The sequence below is a fragment of the Lemur catta genome, chromosome 6, assembly GCF_020740605.2.
Source record: "Lemur catta isolate mLemCat1 chromosome 6, mLemCat1.pri, whole genome shotgun sequence".
Lineage (NCBI taxonomy): Eukaryota > Metazoa > Chordata > Mammalia > Primates > Lemuridae > Lemur > Lemur catta.
In genome coordinates, this window is record NC_059133.1 from 18,768,448 (window position 1) to 18,787,514 (window position 19,067).

At 39.2% G+C, this 19,067-nt stretch overlaps 1 protein-coding gene across 4 annotated transcripts in view; it reads left to right on the forward strand.

Moving 5' to 3' along the window:
- GNPTAB (N-acetylglucosamine-1-phosphate transferase subunits alpha and beta) overlaps positions 1-19,067 on the forward strand; it is a 94,801-nt gene that overhangs the window by 56,720 nt on the left and 19,014 nt on the right. For all 4 annotated transcript variants that reach the window (XM_045553115.1, XM_045553114.1, XM_045553116.1 and 1 more), the window contains 8 exons: positions 2,639-2,703; positions 2,942-3,076; positions 11,500-11,661; positions 12,424-12,603; positions 12,839-13,009; positions 14,466-14,589; positions 15,791-15,994; positions 16,667-17,757. In XM_045553115.1, coding sequence (XP_045409071.1) covers positions 2,639-2,703; positions 2,942-3,076; positions 11,500-11,661; positions 12,424-12,603; positions 12,839-13,009; positions 14,466-14,589; positions 15,791-15,994; positions 16,667-17,757 — 2,132 coding nt within the window. The remainder of the gene's footprint in view (positions 1-2,638; positions 2,704-2,941; positions 3,077-11,499; positions 11,662-12,423; positions 12,604-12,838; positions 13,010-14,465; positions 14,590-15,790; positions 15,995-16,666; positions 17,758-19,067) is intronic.

Sequence of the window (19,067 nt, forward strand, 5' to 3'; positions counted from 1 at the left end):
TCCCAGTCAAGCTTTGATTTATACAAAATGAATTTCCTCCTGTGGCAATTCATTTTACCTCTGGACTAAACTGACTTTTAAAAGGAACTATAAACTGCTTTCTTACAACTTTCTCATATAGGTTAAAGTTGTACCCCCTGTGGTCATTCAGAACTAATGTAATCCCTCTCCACGTGACATTTCTTTTTATTCTTGTTCCTTTAGCTGTCTCTTAGGGGCTTGTTCAAGTCCTAGTTTGCTCTTAGATTGCTTTTAAAATGTGTCAACAGGAAGTGAAATTCTATTTCAGCGTGATTCAGTTTCTACATGGAGAGCAGAACTATTCATTCAAGTGAACACATGCAGCAGTGAACACATGGACAAACGTCTCTGCCCTCATTGAGTTTATATCTTGGTAGAGGGAGACAAATGGTAAACACAGTAAATAAGTAAGGTATATGGTTTGTAGAAGATAGTGCTGTGGAGAAAGTGTCAACTGAGGGCAGGGTGGTTGCAGTTCCAATTTTGGTAGGGATAGGCCTCACTGGAAAGGTGATTTTTGAGTGAAAATGTGAAGAAGGTGAGATAGCCATCAATGTGAATATCTGGGGGGAAAAAGTGGTCTGGGTCAGTAGAGTAGACAGTGTAAAGGCCCTGAGACAGGAGTGTTCTGGCATATTTGAAGAAGAGCAAGGAGGCAAGTGTGGCCAGAGTGGAGTGAACAAGGCAGAGAGGCAACAGATGAGCCCAGAGAAGTAACGGGGACCAAATGATGTTGGCCCTGGTAGCCATGACAAGGACTTTGGCCTTAATGCAGAGTGGGATGAGGAATCATTGGAGGGTTTTGAGTAGAGGAGAAATGTGATCTGTCTTATGTTCAACATGGGTCAGTCTGGCTGCTGTGGTGGGAATAGACTTGAGTAGGAGCAAAAGTTGTAATGATGCAGGCAAGACGGAAGATGGCTTAGACCAGGGAGGTGCAGTGAAGGTATGAAGTGGTTGGATTCTGGATATTTTGAAGGTCAACCTTCAAAAGTTTCAAACTTCAGAGTTTCCTGATGAGTCGGTTTTGGGTAACATTATCACCTTTCTTATTTTAAGTACTTCTGTTTAAAAGCACAAAAATGTGGTGGAAATTCGGTATGGCCACAGCACATTATTGACTCATACTGAACTCACTGGTGACTAAAACTTAGCTTTTAAAAAAAAAACTTGCATGTGCTAATGCCCATATACTTCTTTTAATTTATGCTTTTAGCCAAGTTAAAGATTTTACCTTTGTTTGTAGGGTATTTTATTTTGCTAGATTTGATTCATTGCTCTAAATAGTCACAAATTTGGGGAATCCTTAGTGTGTTACCCAAGGTAACAGCTCCTCTGTCAGCTTCATGTGAATCCACTTAAGGGTCACAGTTTTGTCACAGAGTCCCTAAAATTCATCTGGTGATGCTGAATAGAGCAGCAAACATTTACAAACATGCTTTCTGCATCTTCCAAAACCCTGATAGAGGATTCAACAAGACAGAACTTATGGCAGACGTCTTAAACCTCCCTCTAGGTTGATTTTGGCTTTATAATTCACATTCTTTAGTAGAATTTGATAAGTTATATTATCTCCTAACTGAGCATCCAGCCTGTACGTCTTTTTTATATCCATAGGGATGACATGATGCTATTAGCTACTTTGCTGAGATTACAAATACCATATATCAGATTTATTAGGATTCTCTGATCTGCCAATATAGAACACACTATACCAATAGAAAGAGAGAGAAGTATATCTGATAAATTTATTCATAATGAAGTCATACTCTTAACCTCCTGTGCTTTCTTTAAAGGTAAACAGTGTATTGTGAAGGCTTTCTTTTCTCCAGTGCTCACCAACTATATTTTAATAGTACACTTGAGACCCTTGCCCAGGATTGACATCTTGGCAGGCTGTAATTTGCAGAACTTGCCCTTTTGGCCCACCCTGAAGATCAGAATTGGAGCCTTCTGACCTCTCTCTGTTTTCCATAATCCCTGATTGTCAGCAGCCAGTCTGCTGAGCTCCCTTGTCCCCCTCACTTTAGAACTCTCTCCCATGTGGGCTGTGTCAGTCTTTACCCCCACTTGCTCTGCTCTATTCAGCATCACCAGATGAATTTTAGAGACTCTTTGTGAGAGAACTGGGACTCTTAAGGAACCGTAGGATCCACAGTGGCTCCCTGATGTTGACATAAATGCCACTGCCTGGCATTTAAGGGCCCCTATTTGGTTACCCTTGTTTCCTAGTACTCACCACTCCCAAATGTTTTACTCTAGTCAAATGATTCTCTTTTTCTTCTCCTAAAACATATCTATGTTTGCTCCTATATCTGTGATTTCTGTCATCCTGTCCTTTCCTCCTTTGAGATCTAGCTTAAATTGAAGCATTCCACATTTTTGCCTGCACGAATCTTTATTTTGGTATTACAAAATTTAACATTTAATTGTATGCTGATTTAAATTGTTCCTGTTTTGTTGAGTGGGTTAATTTTGTCTCTTCCAACTCCTTTTTTTGGAGACTTTGGGTTATACTGCTTTAATAGATCTCAAAATGCTTTGCACTGTGTCCTGCCAGACATTGTAGTTAAGTATTCATTAAAAATATGCTTGTTTATTGTGTTCCTGATTGTAGTTGAAGATGCTCACACTGGACTATTTAAAGGAAACAGCAAACAGACAGTTTGGAGGGGCTACTTGGTACGTTCTTTTAAATGTAGTTGCTTGTTTGTAATAGACTAGAATGAAAATATGAGTAAATGTTTACTTTTTCTCTATGGCTGGCTTGCTGATATTAATGACTATTGATTTAAGTAATCCTAACATTCTTACTCTGAAGCTTGTATGATGCAATAGATCTTTACTAGTTTTCTCAGCTGTAAGTTTTCACCAGCCTCATGATATGGAAAATGAGTTGTGTTTTTCTCCCTTATTTTAGACAACAGATAAAGAAGTCCCTGGGTTAGTGCTAATGCAAGATTTGGCTTTTCTGAGTGGATTTCCACCAACATTCAAGGAAACAAATCAACTTAAAACAAAATTGCCAGAAAATCTTTCTTCTAAAATCAAACTGGTAAGAATGTAGAAAATAGAGCAATCAGCCTGGCACATCACATTTAATGAGTGCTCCATTTTTTCAAAGTGTAGCTGACAATCATAAGAAGCAAAGAGGGACTCTTCTGCCACAATATGTTGTCATTAGCGTGACTTTTTATTTGTATAAGAGCCTCATTCTTTATTCTTAATTTGGGCAAAATTCTAAGAGTCTTATTTGGTTTGCTTGTTTCCCAGATAGAGCAGAATTTATTTAACAAATGACCTCTTACAATGTGTCAGGTGACATTATAGCTGCTGGGGATACAGCAGTAGACAAAACAGACTGAAGTTCTGATGGAATTTATAGTGTAAGGAAGTGGAAACAGAGAGGAGATGAGGAAAAATCATAAATGTAATAAATACACAGACTCTAACCTGTATATTTATTAAAAGCTTTCTCAAAGAGAATGTGCTTCAAATATTTGAAATGTTTGATAATATGAAACCATTCATTAGTAGCTAATTGAGGCACAAAAGTATTTAGAATGTATACTTATTAACTCTTCAGTCTTGACCATGGATGCCATTTGTTAGGATTGACTTTGGAGGCTGGCTGGGGGCATGTGTTTTCTTTAATATTTATTGTTTTCAGAGCCATTCGCCTAATTGCTTTAGGGCATGGACACGGTCCATGTGGGTATACTGTTTTATTTGACCTTAAGTTAAGACGCCTACTATTTTCTCAGAAATGTTCTAGGGTGTAAATCGTGAAGGTCTTTTCTCTTGGAGCAGAGGGCATAAAGTCCTTGGCTCAGGATTTGTTAGACTCTGTTTTTCTTGATTTTATAAAGAAATGCTCTTTGAGTTTTGCCACTACGTGTAGCTTACCTGATTGGTTCTTCTTCCTTGTGTTGTACATTATTTGATAACTTAGGGGTGAAAGGATGAAGATGGGATGGTGGGGGAGCTCTGACTAGGTGAGCGCTTGGCCATGTTTTTATACCTCACTTGGCCATGTTTTTATACCCTCGCCCTAAATTTCCCCTTCACTTGTTTCTTTTTCCTCATAGGTGTTTCTTTGTCTTATGATACATTGTAATACAATGGTAATATGATGACCACTTATGAATTTATATTTTTTCCTTTTTCATATTTTTCTTCATAACTTTCTTATTGTACTTTAAAATATGGTAGTGCCCAGGCTGAATTTTTTCTTAATCTGCAATTATTTTAGAGTATATATTATGTCCTTTCTTCCCCAAGTTATTTTTAATACTGATTTGGGCAGATAAAACCATAGGTTAGCTTTCATTTCAGCCAATGTTTATTTGGCTTCTTGGCTTCCTAGCTATTAGTTCTAGAATTACAAACACATGTTTATCTGTACTTTTGACTGTCAAATTGCTTATGAAGAAAGAATGACATTCTTGATTCTATTTATATAATTCCAACTATGATAAATTTTTAAAAGAAAGAAGGTTCATTCCACTTCTCCATTCTCCACTCCAGTTTGAATATCCCATATCACGTGGCCTGTTACAGCTGCTTACCAGTGCTGTTTTGATATGTCTACTGGTGGATAGGTGTGTGCTGCCAAAGAATGCAAATCCCAAGTTGTGGTTGACCCTTCAGCAAACTATTTTTGGGTAGCATGGTGTGGTATGTGCAGGTTGAGGTGGAGTGGAGTAGTAGCTTGAATTGGAGAAGGAGTACCAGCAGGCTCCAGGCATGATGATAGCTCCTTCCATAGTTCATCCACCCAGTTGGAGATTTATTTGGATTTCCAGGCTTGTCTTTGTCAAGGCCAACACCTCTCAGAGTATCAAGCTAATCATCCATGACATTCATTGCAGATTGTTTTCATGATCCCGACACAAGTGGTCAACTTCAGAGACTAGGACTTAGGATTTTTGGAGACTAGAGAGAAAACAAGAAAGAGGAAGAATAGGAGTGTGTTAGCATTCGAGCCCAAGCCTTCAAGTGACTCCTTAGGCAGTACTTTCTGATGTTATTATGAGTACTCTGAGAAGGAGGTTTCCTATCATTGGATTCCCAATCCATTTGGGTAGCAAGCATTTATTAAATTCCCTCTGTGTGCCAGGGTCTGTGCTAGTTACAACTAAGTGGATAAAAACACTTAAATTAATTTTGGGTACAGTCATTTCCAAATAAGAGTTTATACAAAGTGCTGTGAGAACACCTGGGCTTTAGGTGTACTGAGGGTAAGGCAGGCTTTGCATAATGGGAAGCGTTTTAGCTGGGCCCTGAATAAAGCAGTCATTCTTCAGCAGAGAAGGGAGTGAAAAAGACCATTCCCAACAGAGGGAGGGAACCGCACAAAGGGCTGGAGGCTTGAAGGTAAATGGTGTTTTCAGGGAACCAAGACAATGGTTGCTAGCGCAGGCAGAAACTTTGCTAAGGATGTGATTGGGAAGACAGGTTGAGGCCATATTGAGAAAGGTCTTTATTAAGGAGCCTAGACTTTATCCTGGAGGCAGGAGGAGGATACAGTCTGCTTTATTTCTAAGGAACTTAGTAGAGGAAGATATGGTAGGTGTTAGACTAGAAGAGGCTAGAGACAGGAAAACCAGTTCAGCCACTGCTGCCATAACCCAGCAAGACATTCTCGTTCAACAAGTGCCTTGGCAGTGGGATGCCAAAGATGGGAATGGTTCCAGAAACATGTGAGAGACACACTCAGCTTCACTTGGTGACTTATAAGCTATTCAGGGAGAGGGAAGGGAGGGGAAATGGATCTTTCTAGTGAAGATGGAAGTGATGGAATTAATCACACTCAGAGCTTCAGTGGAAGAAGCAAGTTTTGGGGAAGGAAACTTAGAGTTCAGTTTGGGGTATGTTGCATTAGAGGTACTCATAACACACTGGAGGAGAGGCCTGTTAGGCATTGGACTTCGAGACTTGATAGCTGAACCACTTTGCCCTCCCACGCTCCCTCAGGAGGGCTTTGCTGCGGCCTGCGTCCCCTGAGCCACCTAGGGCTCAGCTGTGTCCCTTAGACTCTCACCAGGCCACGGGCATCTCCAGACAGGTACTGTTCTGTTCACCTTTGTACCCCTAGTGATTACGTGGCACTAAGGGGACCGCTCAAGAAATGCTTGTTGAAGGAATGAGCAATAAGAAAGCTGTGACTATAAACACACCCACCATATACATACAGTGTCTTGGGATATTAAGGGGAACATTTTCAGCAACATGATTGACTATTCACAAGAATCACCCTAGGCCTTTGGTACCAGAAATGTGCCACCATGCCAAGCTAATGTTTTCTATATATTTTTAGTTGTCCAGCTAATTTATTTCTATTAGTAGAGACAGGGTCTCGCTCTTGCGCAGGCTGGTCTCAAACTCCATGCTCAAACGATCCGCCTACCTCAGCCTCCCAGAGTGCTAGGATTACAGGTATGAGCCACCATGCCAGGCCTAGGTCAATAGCTGAACCTCCAAGCTATTGACCATTTTAGCCAGATACTGCTATCCTCTAGGGGACTGTCCTGTGCATTGCAGGATATTTAGCAGCGTACCAGGTCTCTATCCTCCAATAGTAGTATACTCGCCCCCAGTTGTGACAACCAGAAATATCTCCAGACATTGCCAAATGTTTCCTTGGGGGAAAATATCCCTGGTTGAAACTGTCCTAGAAATAATATTTGCAGGTATGTGGTTGTTTACACAACTTGATGCAGCCTTTCTTTTTTGGCGTTTAAAAATAACCAGTTTGATAAGTTTAAATAAGTTTTATCTTAAGACTGTTTTGTCTGTCTTTTAAGGATAATTTTTCTTCTGCACTGATTACTTTTGGTTGATGTAAAAACATGCATTCATATTTACCTGTATTTATTGGCTGTTGTTTTTAAAGCCATTTTTTTTTCTTCTTTTTTTTTTATTTATTTATATTTATCTTTTTTCCCTAGCCAGTTCTTGGGTGATAAAGCCAATTTTTAAATATAAGATAATATGTAGAGAATGGTAGAACTATTTAATTAGAATATTCTTACAGTAAGCAATATTTTTAAGTGGTCTTACATATATTAATATATTCTGACCTTGCCTTGATAATCATCACTTATATAATTGAGAAGTGAAGATTACTTGTGCTGCTTTTCCAGTCCTTCTATCTTATGATTTGGTCAGTATAACTCTGAATTTAGGTTTGTGAAAGAATACCTTTGTGACTATTCTTCCCTCATCCTATTTCATACAGTATACAAAATGTAAAGTATTTGATTTGTTCCAATATGTATGTATATATCCGAGGTCTGTCCGGAAAGTATCCAGCCATTGTTAACATGAGAACAGTTTAAAACACACGACATTGGTATAACCTGGCAGCCAAGGCGAGTGGACTGTAATGCACATGCCTGAACAATGACAACTTCACTGGACTAGTCAGTGGGGTGCTGGACACCATTGAGCATGTGTACTGTGTGGCTGTAGCATTCAAAATGACTGAGTGAGTAGAGCAAGGAATCTGCATCAAATTTTGTGTTAAGCTTGAACATTATCCTGTGCGGAAACTATTCGGATGATTCAGAAGGCTTTCGGAGATGATGCAATAAGTGTAGCACAAATAAAAGTGTGACAGAAATGCTTTAAAGATGGTTGAGTATCGGTTGAAATTGAGCCGCATTCTGGAAGGCCTGCAACAAGCAGAACGCCTGAGAATGTTGAACATGTACGGGTTAGGTTAAGAGACGGTGGGAGAACTGTGTGAGGTCCCAATTTGCCTACTTTGAAGGGGACTGAGGTAGGCATCATTGTCCTATGTACAATGTATCTTGTATCTTCTTGAATAAACGTCTCTATTTTTCATATTACATGGCTAGATACTGTCTGGACAGACCGTGTGTGTGTGTGTGTGTGTGTGTGTGTGTGTGTGTATACATATGTACAACCAGAAGTCTAAATGTGCAGTGTCAAGTGCTTGAAATCTGGTTTCCATGTCTATTACTCTATTGAAATCGGTCTCCACTGACCTGCTGATTACCAACCCCCTGGTTTCTTGTCCTTTAATTTTGGTGTATGTCTGTTATCTATCTTTGGAGATATACCAGAATTACAATTTAAAAATTAAGAAAAGTAATGTTTTTCCTCTTGGTTTCTATAACACTGCTTCTCCTGACTGTGATCTATATTGTCCTTCACTGACTCAACTTCATCCATCAATTGCTTAGTCAGAGCTTACCCAAGGCCTGGCTTGACCACCATTCTATTCTCCCTCTCTGTCTTCCCTGGCATCATAGGGCCACATAGGTGTATCAGTCACGTGATTCTGGGTAATGCTACAGTAACAATCATCCTGAAATCTCAATGGCTAAGAAAAAAAAGCTTTATTTCTTAGTCACGTTCCGTGTCCATTGTGGGTCTGTAGGGGGTAAGTGTAGAGGTTGTTCTCTCTTTAAGAAACTTATAATTTAAAGAATTTAGATAAACTTATAATTTAAAGTAAGACACTATATATGGAGGCAGTTGCCCACAATTGCGCAAGCTAAGAACTCTAGCCTTAAGCACAAACTACAACCACCCTTCCTTACCACCTCTGTCTGTCTCTGGCAAAAGGAATAGATGTCCAGGATTGGGCTGTCACCTAGTGGCTAGTGAAGGGTACTTCCTCACCCTTTTCACCACTCACAACTTGGTTGATTACCGTGGGAGAAAATCTTTCTCGTACATATGAATATTCCCTTATACACCTGCCTTTTCATCTCTCTCTCAATTGTTGTATAGTTACTGTAGAAAAACCTCTTACTGCTTTTTAATGGATATGTAATTAGAAACCAGCCCTAGGCAAGGCTGCTAATATAAGAATAGTTTAAGTGATGTACCTTTTTAGCAAAGAAAGATCCAATACAAGTTATGAAATGAAAAGAATGCTGTGAATCTCTAAATCTTTTGTTAGAACCGTGAAGTCCCTTTCACAGTTTCTAAAATTCTTAATCTACTTTCTCTTTTGTAATTTTCTTTTCCTTTATTATCAGGAACTGAAAAATTATTTTTCCTTTTTTTAAAAAATTTTTTTCTTTATACTTTAATGGCTAGTATTGGAACAAGATTGTATTCTGTTTTCTTTGTCTTAAAATGAAGTCCTTAGCCTTTTAGTTGTAGTTAAATAGGCTTTTACATGATGGCCTGGGAACCTGTCAGTAGAGGCATGCAGTAAAAAGTGGCACACATGACCCAGAGCCTGGCCCTGCTTTGCTCTCCAGGCACTTTTGGTAATTTCTTCACTCTGACCCTGATTGTCAGTATCTTAAACGACTCTTGTAAATGGAGCCAAAAATGTTGCTTCCTTTGATATTAGCCAGGTTCTTACTCCTAGAGTTCAGCCAGCACCTCCTCCAGCAAGTCTTTCCTGACCACCCACCCAGCTGCCTACCTCTCTTACAGTTCAAGTAGCACCCACCATGCTGTGCTCGTGAGTGGCTGAGCAGCTGACTGCCAGCTGGGGTTGTAAAGTATTTATCATCCATCTCAGTGCATCTCACACACCAGCCCTACAATACCAACAAAAGCATAAATGAATGAGCACACTCAGGTTTGGGAGTTATGTCGATCTGAGTTTGAATCTTCAGCTCCAGCACTTACTAACCACCAAGGGCAGTGTCTGGTACATAGTATACACTCAGTCAGGGATAGAAATTGCAGGGAAAATGTTATTTATATTATCAAGTTAGAATATAAATGTGTTAGGGCAGTTCAGCTTCACTGATTTTTGACTTGAATATGCTGCACCTTTGGCATGTCTTTTATGTACAGCCTCTATGAGGTTGATTCTCCCTAATGAACAGTGCCTGGGGGAAAAACAAACAACAAAAATTGCTGTCATAAATCAATTTCTAACAATAACTGACCTTTGCTATGAGTTGGAAATCAAGGATTAAGGTCGGATGTGCTGTATATCTCAGGAATATATTAGTCTCAGAACTTTATCTAGGTTTTAAATTTAGTTTAAATAATGTTAAGAATCCATGAAATTTTAAAATGTCTGTGAAATTTCAAAATAGTTTTTCAGAATAAAAGCAATTTGAATAGAAGAGGTTAGGATAAAGGTATTTTCCCGATAAAATTTAAAATTAAATTAGAATATTAAATTACTATTTATTTCTTCTGTGATAGTGATGTTTTCCACTCCAGGGAGCCCTCAAAGATGCTTTGGTAGCCCCTGTAAGAGGGAGGGAAGGGGCAGGGGAGGCTAGGCGTGGGAAGGTACCCAGGTAGCGTGCTGTTCATTCTGCGTGGCCAGCTTCCCGACACCCAGCACACACACACTGAGGCAGGATGGTGACAGCCGTGAGAACTGACTTTTAGTGAGTCCTCAACATATGCCAGGCACTGTCAAGGTAAAAGAAAGTAGAATTGGGAAGACAGTACACGTGCACACACATATACCTACTCACAATTTATGGTAAGACCTGTGTTAATGGCCTGCATAATAAAAAGGAGAAAAGATAGAAATGAAATTTCCAACTCTAACCTCTAGTGTGTTGGCCTACATAAGCTCAGGAAACTGCTTAGAAAATGAGTTTTGTATAGTCATGTAGCAAATATAAGAGCTCAAAATGAGCTCATAATTTGTTTGCTTCTGTTTTATGGTTTAAGAAAGAAGGCCATAAGCTCTGTTTAGAAGAGCTAATTCAGCAGATTCTTTTGTCTTAGATTCATGGTTTTCAGTCCTTTCCCCTTTTCCTGAACTCTGAAAACCTCTTTTCATAGGAAGTTGTATGATACAGTCAGAACATAAAAAAGATAAAGGATGATGTGGACTCCAGTAGGGGTAGAGAGGCCTGTTTGTAAAACTTGTTGATGTTTATGATGTTCTGTGTTAGATTTTTGATTGCCACGAAAGTTTTGCCCCAAAGGTAGTTTTCCCATGGAAGCACTTCAGGCAGCCCCGCCCAAGATACTCTTCCTCAGCTTTTGGCACAAAAGCTGTTCTGATACCCCACTGGCAGATGTGCTTGTCACTATTCCCAGCAAAGTTACATTGCAGATTTTTTGCCCAATATAAGCAGATTGGTAATATTCTAGAACAAAAGTTATAAAACTATTGGCTAGTAGATGTGTTTTGTTTGAATACAAAGTAATCAAAAGCATTTGAGCCAGCACTGAAAAATTGGGGAATTTTCATATAACAGTTGGGGATTCTGGCCTCTCAGGAGATCTGACAGCATTTGGTGGCATTGAGTAGTGGCTGCAGGTTTCAAATGGGGCCTAAAGTATCCCATTTGCTACCACCCCCATCACTCCTCCTTGGTTTTAAACAGCTGGTCTGCTGCATCCATCTGGGAAATGCATCCAGTTTGTTTAGGTCTTCTTCTTTTTTCCTTTTTTTTTGGTGATGCTGTCCTGCCATTTCAAGATTAAAGATCATACTGGGAATTTAAAGGTGCCTCTTCCTTGAGGTTCAGTTTTTTCATATGTAACTCTCTTGTTATTTGATAGTTGCAGTTGTATTCAGAGGCCAGTGTAGCCCTTCTAAAATTGAATAACCCCAAAGATTTCCAAGAACTGAATAAACAAACTAAGAAGAACATGACCATCGATGGAAAAGAACTGACCATAAGTCCTGCGTATTTATTATGGGATCTGAGTGCCATCAGCCAGGTAAGGGACACAGATTGTTTTATAATTCAGATCAAGGCTTTAGAATGTTAAAAATTTATGTCATTATATTAGGAGAAAGGAAGAGGACTTACAGAGAGGTGAGTTGAATGGAACTTTTCTTGTTTTCTAGTCACTGCTACTGGTTTACTATTAGTTAACGTAACCTAGAATCAGATCCAAGAAGCTTGTCTATAAATATATTACAGAAATGCTGTTATCTTTGAGTTTTTTGGTTTTTAATTTTATTTATTTATTTATTTATTTATTTATTTATGTATGTATGTATGTATGTATGTATGTATGTATGTATGACAGGGTCTCACTGTATTTCTCAGGGTGGAGTGCAGTGGTGTTATCATAGCTCACTGCAACCTCCAACTCCTGGGCTCAAACGATCCTCCTGCCTCAGCCTCCTGGGTGGCTGGGACTACAGGCGCATGCCATGGTGCCCAGCTAAGTTTTCTATTTTTGTAGAAACGGGGTCTCACTATGTTGCTCAGGCTGGTCTCAAACTCCAGACCTCAAGCAGTCCTCCCACCTGAGCCTCCCAAAGTGTTAGGATTACAGGTGTGAGCCATTACACCCAGCCTGTTTGTTTTTTTTTTTAATATACGGAGTCCTTTGCATTTTTTGTGATGTTTACAACTAGGACTCTGCCTTTAAAAGTCTGCCAGAGCACCCTGAGAGCAGACAGGGTGGAGAAACGAGGAGATATCACTGAAGGGGAATTTCACATCTTCATGTGCCAAGTGCTTTTCTCAGTCTAAACAGGATGAAGACATTTCTGCCAGTCGTTTTGAAGATAATGAAGAGCTGAGATACTCGCTGCGATCTATTGAGAGGCATGCGCCCTGGGTTCGGAATATTTTCATTGTCACCAACGGGCAGATTCCATCCTGGTTGAACCTTGACAATCCTCGAGTGACAATAGTAACACACCAGGTACATGAATATCACAAGGCTGTGGTTTCCTGTTTTTTTCTTTTAATGTGGTACAGGGACCTCCATAATTTCATTCCCCTTACCCTTCTGACCTCCACTTCCAGCTTTCCTTAACTCTCTTCTATTTCCTGCCCTTCCTTGCTTCCAAAAACCCAGTCCAGCCAAATCAAAACAACTCTCATTCTCTCATTCATCCTCCTTCTCTCTTGGATTTTTCTTTTGTTGTTGTTAACAGGATGTTTTTCGAAATCTGAGCCACTTGCCTACCTTTAGTTCGCCTGCTATTGAAAGTCACATTCATCGCATTGAAGGGCTGTCCCAAAAGTTTATTTACCTAAACGATGATGTCATGTTTGGGAAGGATGTTTGGCCAGATGATTTTTACAGTCACTCCAAAGGTCAGAAGGTGAGTGCCTCAGAGGAGGAGATGCTTAGCATGGAAGTCACTTAGGAGATCAGTGCATATACTATTATACTCAAATAGGATCAAGTAAGCATTTTTGAATGCTAAGCTCAGGAGAGTCAACAATTAACGAGTAAGAAAACTACAGTAGGAAATTTGCTTCCCTGCATTCTCAGACACCCAGAACCCAGTCTTTTCCCCCGACTCTCTAAATTTTCTACTACAACAGCAGAAAAATAAAATCACTATGAAACACAAAATCATGGTTAGAATGTCAGCAAAATGACCAAAATAGAAATTTAGCTCAAACTCATGCCAAAAGATATGGATGAAATTTCATTTAAGGCAGCCCATCACACTCTGGCTTTGTGGAGAGGCAGGCTGAAGAAGTGGTTAAGAGCACAGATTCAGGAGCCAACTGTTTAGGATGACCCTGGGCAGTGACTTCACCTCTGTTTTATCTGTCTGTGTAGTGGGGAAAATACAAATAACCCAGGAGTATTGTTAGAAAGATTCAGTGACAAGTTAAGAGACTTATTACCATAGGTGGTTATAGGGTTCATTCTCCTGTTGACTTGTCTCCTCTGTGTTAGATTGTAGGGCTGCAGAGTTGAGCTTGTGGCTTAATGAGTCAAATACAAAATCAATGACTGTACAGTGCCTCTTCTGCTGACAGGTGTGCCCTGGTGCTGCTGAGGAGTGTAAGCACAGGCATGTGAGCACATTTAAATCAGACAGATGAGAAGGGGAGAACACCCATCTGAATTGACATGTGTTGTGAAGAAAAAGTAGGAGTTGGTTTAGGTGAAGAAAGACATTCTAAGTAGGTGGAACGTGCAAAGGCAGAGAGACTTTGAAAGGGGGGTATTTTTAAAATGCTTTCAATTGAAAAAGTAACCATGTACTCTTATTGCTATTTGAGAACAGGTGAGTACTCAGCTCAGAATGCTGTGCGGGTTATTTATCACAGGGCTTTATGCATGGAGATAGAGGAGGATGTTAAGAATTCATCTGCTGCTTCTCAGCTTTGAGACAAGACTGTGCATAAACATACTTGTGAGTTACTGATAGTTATCACAGAAAAGCAGTGTCTGTGCCTGCTTGCCACCTGCTTTGCCATGCTTTTGTACGCCTGGTTAAGTCTGACATGTTGTTACTTTATTTCAGAGTAAATTATAAGCCCATGTTGTGAGAGACTAATCCATGAGTTGAGTCCTTGTCTGCTTTCCTTGAGTAATGGGAAGGAGTAACTGTGCTCAGTAAGAACCTTCAACACAGCAGGATCTAAAAAAACAATTACTAGGCACAGGCACATTTAGAGCAAATATGAATGTCAGCCCTTGGAAAATTTTAACCTTTCTAGTTTTTTGTTTGTTTGTTTTTACAAAAGGAATCCTAATTCAAGAATAAAAATGTTAGAAACCAGAAATCACTGTATCTTCTCTTTGATTTATTGTAGGTTTATTTGACGTGGCCTGTACCAAACTGTGCTGAGGGCTGCCCAGGTTCCTGGATTAAAGATGGCTATTGTGACAAGGCTTGTAATAATTCCGCCTGTGATTGGGATGGTGGTGATTGCTCTGGTAAGTACGTGTTAAATGTAATTCGTTTATGTTTACGGAGTTTTTTGATTCTTAAATCATTGTTGAACATGTGCTGTAGATATAAACATTCTTCATGTATTGAAACAGTAAGTAATCCATAGACTCTTTGGAGGTGATGGTTAGAGTTTCTTTGTGGCCCAGTTTATTCATCTTATCCATTGTTGAGGGCATTTTCTCATGTTGGCCCTGCACTGGAAAATGCATTTTCTTATTTTTTAAAATGTGAAAATCTGGAATATGCTTAGTTGTTTAAACTCAAGAGCCAGAATCACTCTCACTGGTTATTTTTTTGTTTTTCTCTGTATTTCAGTGGATACAAATCTAACTGGTTTTTATAGGAGCTCATGGCTGGTGGTTTTCAGTAGCAGATCATGCTAGGTCGCAGAGTACCTAAGGAGATGCAAAAGAAGTAAATGTCTCATCTCCTCAGCAGCTCCTCTCCCTTTCTTACATACTTATATTTGGACTTGTTGATAGTGGCAATTTTTTACATTTGTTTTCAGTTTATAAAGCATTAAATTTATAGTGTGTTATCTATTATCCACTTCAATTTCTTGGTCACCTGAGAGAGAGAGAGAGAATTTGCACAAAATGTTATCATCCCCATGTTCCTTATGAGGAAACAGATTTGGAAATGTTGAATATTGGAGGAAACAAAGCTTTGAGTTGTGTTTCAGTCCAATCTGTCAGATCCACTTTTAAAAAATACAAGCAGCTGCATGGAGAGAATGCAGATATGCAAAGTAGGTCTGTGCAGACCAGAGAAGTCAGCCCCTGGTAGAATATTAGTTTGATGACAAAGGTCAATATGCATGTTTGGACATGTTTTTGGTAATTCTGACAGTCATGTTTTTTAGAATAATCTCTTCCTGTTTCCCTGTTCCTTCATACCTGTCTGCACATGTCCCCCACCCCCGCCAAGGAAATTTGAGGCCTGTACTTGTAGGTCCCACAGCTATGAGGTACCAAGGCCTGGTCATCCCACCACTGCAAAGCGATGCTCCCTTTTCAGTTTATTTTCTTCTTAAGATACATGAAATCTTCTACTAAAGAATGGTGAACCTTTTCTGACTGAAATTCATGCATCAATCTTGAAAACATTAGTAAGAAATAAGAAACTGTCTTTTTTTCAAAATTATAAGTATCACAAGAGTCTGTCTTCCTTTCTGCCCCCCTGTAGGTAACAGTGGAGGGAGTCGCTTTATTGCAGGAGGCGGGGGTACTGGGAGTATTGGAGTCGGACAGCCCTGGCACTTTGGTGGAGGAATAAATGGTGTCTCTTACTGTAATCAAGGATGTGCAAATTCCTGGCTCGCTGATAAGTTCTGTGACCAAGCCTGCAATGTTTTGTCCTGTGGGTTTGATGCTGGCGACTGTGGGCAAGGTATATTTATTGCCGTACAAACATATTAAGAATAATAGGACAAAAATCCATGACAAGTACAGAGAGTTTTGGGTGGTGGTGGTGATTTAAAGTAATTATTCTTAGTGTATCCCTGTTCCAGCCTTGTATCCAAACTAATTGTAAATTGAAAGTAAGAGAAGGACACAGATCTTTAGAAAATTAGTAGACAGTAAAGATTCATCTTTTCCTGTTATTGCTCCAGTCTGTTTTTTTTGGACTAAGCAGGTTTACCTTAGCTGAAAATATGTGATGAAGGTTTAATTTGGAAACAATAAAAGGGGATCAATAATTCATTAAATAAGAACAGTTCAAGTATTGGATTTTGTTGATAATTTATTAATGAAAATTGTTTTGACAGAAAGTTTTTTCTTCAAATGGACAAAAAAAAGAGATGGAAATTATTAACTGAAATTTATTGTTAAGAATTGTGCCGTAACTCTTGTAGTGAGTCAGGGTCAACATTTCATGTTAATTACTGTAACTTCCTCAGATAGTAAAATGAATCTTATACCAGTAGCTATTATATTACAATTTCTGATTATTTTGAAATTAATTTAAAGTCACTCTTAGTGAAATTTCAGACTCAAAGAATTAAAAAGGAGGAAAAATTCCTAGTTTTTAACAAATCACGTTTATGTTTTTTTCCTCTAGATCATTTTCATGAATTATATAAAGTAACTCTTCTCCCAAACCAGACTTACTATATTATTCCAAAAGGTGAATACCTGCCTTATTTCAGCTTTGCAGAAATAGCAAAAAGAGGAATTGAAGGTGCCTATAGTGATAATCCAATAATTCGACACGCTTCTGTTGCCAATAAGTGGAAAACCATCCACCTCATACTGCACAGTGGAATGAATGCAACCACAATACACTTCAATCTCACCTTTCAAAATACAAATGATGAAGAGTTCAAAATCCAGATAACAGTAGAGGTGGATACCAGGGAGGGACCAAAACTGAATTCTACGGTTCAGAAGGCTTATGAAAATTTGGGTAGCCCCATAACACTTCTTCCAGAGGCGGAAGTTCTTTTTGAGGATATTCCTGAAGAAAAACGCTTCCCAAAGGTCAAGAGACATGATGTTAACACAAGTAGATTTCAAGAGGAGGTGAAAATTCCCCTGGTAAATACTTCACTCCTTCCAAAAGAGGCCCAGTTGAGTCTCAGTCACTTGGATTTGCAACTGGAACAGGGGGACATCACTTTAAGGGGATATAATTTATCCAAGTCAGCCTTGCTGAGATCAGTTTTAATGAACTTACAGGATGGTAAAATAAAAATAGATCAAGCTGTAATAACAGATGAAATGAATAACAGTTTGGCAGCCCCACCAGAAAAAGGGGTTCACAAAAGCAGCTTGCCAAACAGCTTAGGAGCATCTGAAACATTACAGAGGTTGACTTTTCCAGCAGTGACCATAAAAGTGACTGATCACTTGAATCCACCCCTAGACTTGAGGACCAAAGCAAGATTTATATCAGAAAGTCAGACCCAAAAAGTAGTAGGTACAAGTGTGTCAAAAGAAAAACTCTCACCTCTGATTGTTCCACTGGAAAACCATGTGACAAAAGAAAAAATCACAGAGAATGAAGAAGAGGAAAACAGAATGGAAGAAAATGCTAAAAATCACATAAGTGTTAATGAAGTATTACTTGGAAGAAAGCTGCAACATTACACAGAAAGTTACCTGGGCTTTTTACCGTGGGAGAAAAAAAAGTATTTCCAAGATCTTCTTGATGTAAGTTACATCCAGCTTTATTGTTTCTTACACTCGGGAAAAATAAATAACCCTGTAAGTGATAATACAAAAACAGCTACCACTTATTCAGCACTTTCCTATGTGCTTTTCTGTAAGTGCTTTTCTTCCATGGTTTCACTTAATTTACCCAATAACCCTAATAATAAAAATGCCACGTGCAGGCATTTACTATTTTTATCTCCATTTGCAGTTTGGGAAACAGCCCTACTGTGAATAAGTAAGGGATTTAGCCAGGAGCATGTCCCAAGGAAGTAGGAGAACAAGGATGGTATCTTGTCTTTACTTGGCATGTCAAATCTGATACCGTTCCATCTTTACTGATGAAAAAATCCCTGAGGTTCAGTTAGGTTCGTTAGTTTCCCCAACAGTACAAGAGTATAAGTCAGTGTTACAAGAGCAAGCCTCAAAGTTGGAGTACTCTTTTCTCTTCCCCTGTACCACGGCCACCACCGTGCCATGGCCTCATTTGTACAACTCACTGTACAATGCAGGATAACTCACACAGTTGCTGCTTGTGGAGACACAGAGACCATTAAGGAAGACAAATGTGTGGGCACATAATTGGGCAATGAGATAAATGTCTCTGTTGTGGTATGGATAAGGGGTCCAGAGGGGAGAACTCCTTAACTCTTCCTGGAGGTTTAGGGGAAGGCATCCATGAGGAAGTGCCCTGTGAGCTAACCTTTGAAGGGGGTGAGAGTTGACACACCAAGAAAAATCATGTGGTCTAGGCTGGGTAGTGAAGAAGCACAGCCACAAGTGGGTGATAGGCTGAGAGAAAAATGGGTGAAGGGGAATTATAGCTTGTTCCTCTCTGTTTTGGAAGTGTCTTGCCCTGGCACAGTAGGCATTTACTTATTGCTGAGTGAAGGACAGAGTTCTTGCTTATTTCCTCACTTTTTTCACTTTTCTTTCTTTTCTTTTCTTTCCTTTTATAAAAAAAGGTTTTTACAAGGCACCATAGGCTAGTGGTAAAAATTGCAAACAATTCAAAAACATACAGTTAAAAAAAAAAAGGAAAGATATTCTTCCTTCCTCAATCTCCCTCCTCGAGAAACTCACTTAGTAGTTTGGTGGGTATCTGTCCAGTATTTTTCTATATGTATGCAAACGTTCCAGCTGTATAGTTACTGGTTTGTAACACTGAAATGACACTGTGCATATATTTTTCTGCATTTACCTTTTGATTTAGTAATGTGTGGGCAAACAACCCATGTTGGTGCCATTGTTCTTTTTAATATCTGCAAGCTATTTCCAGTGTTTTGTGATTACAAATAGTGTTAGAATAA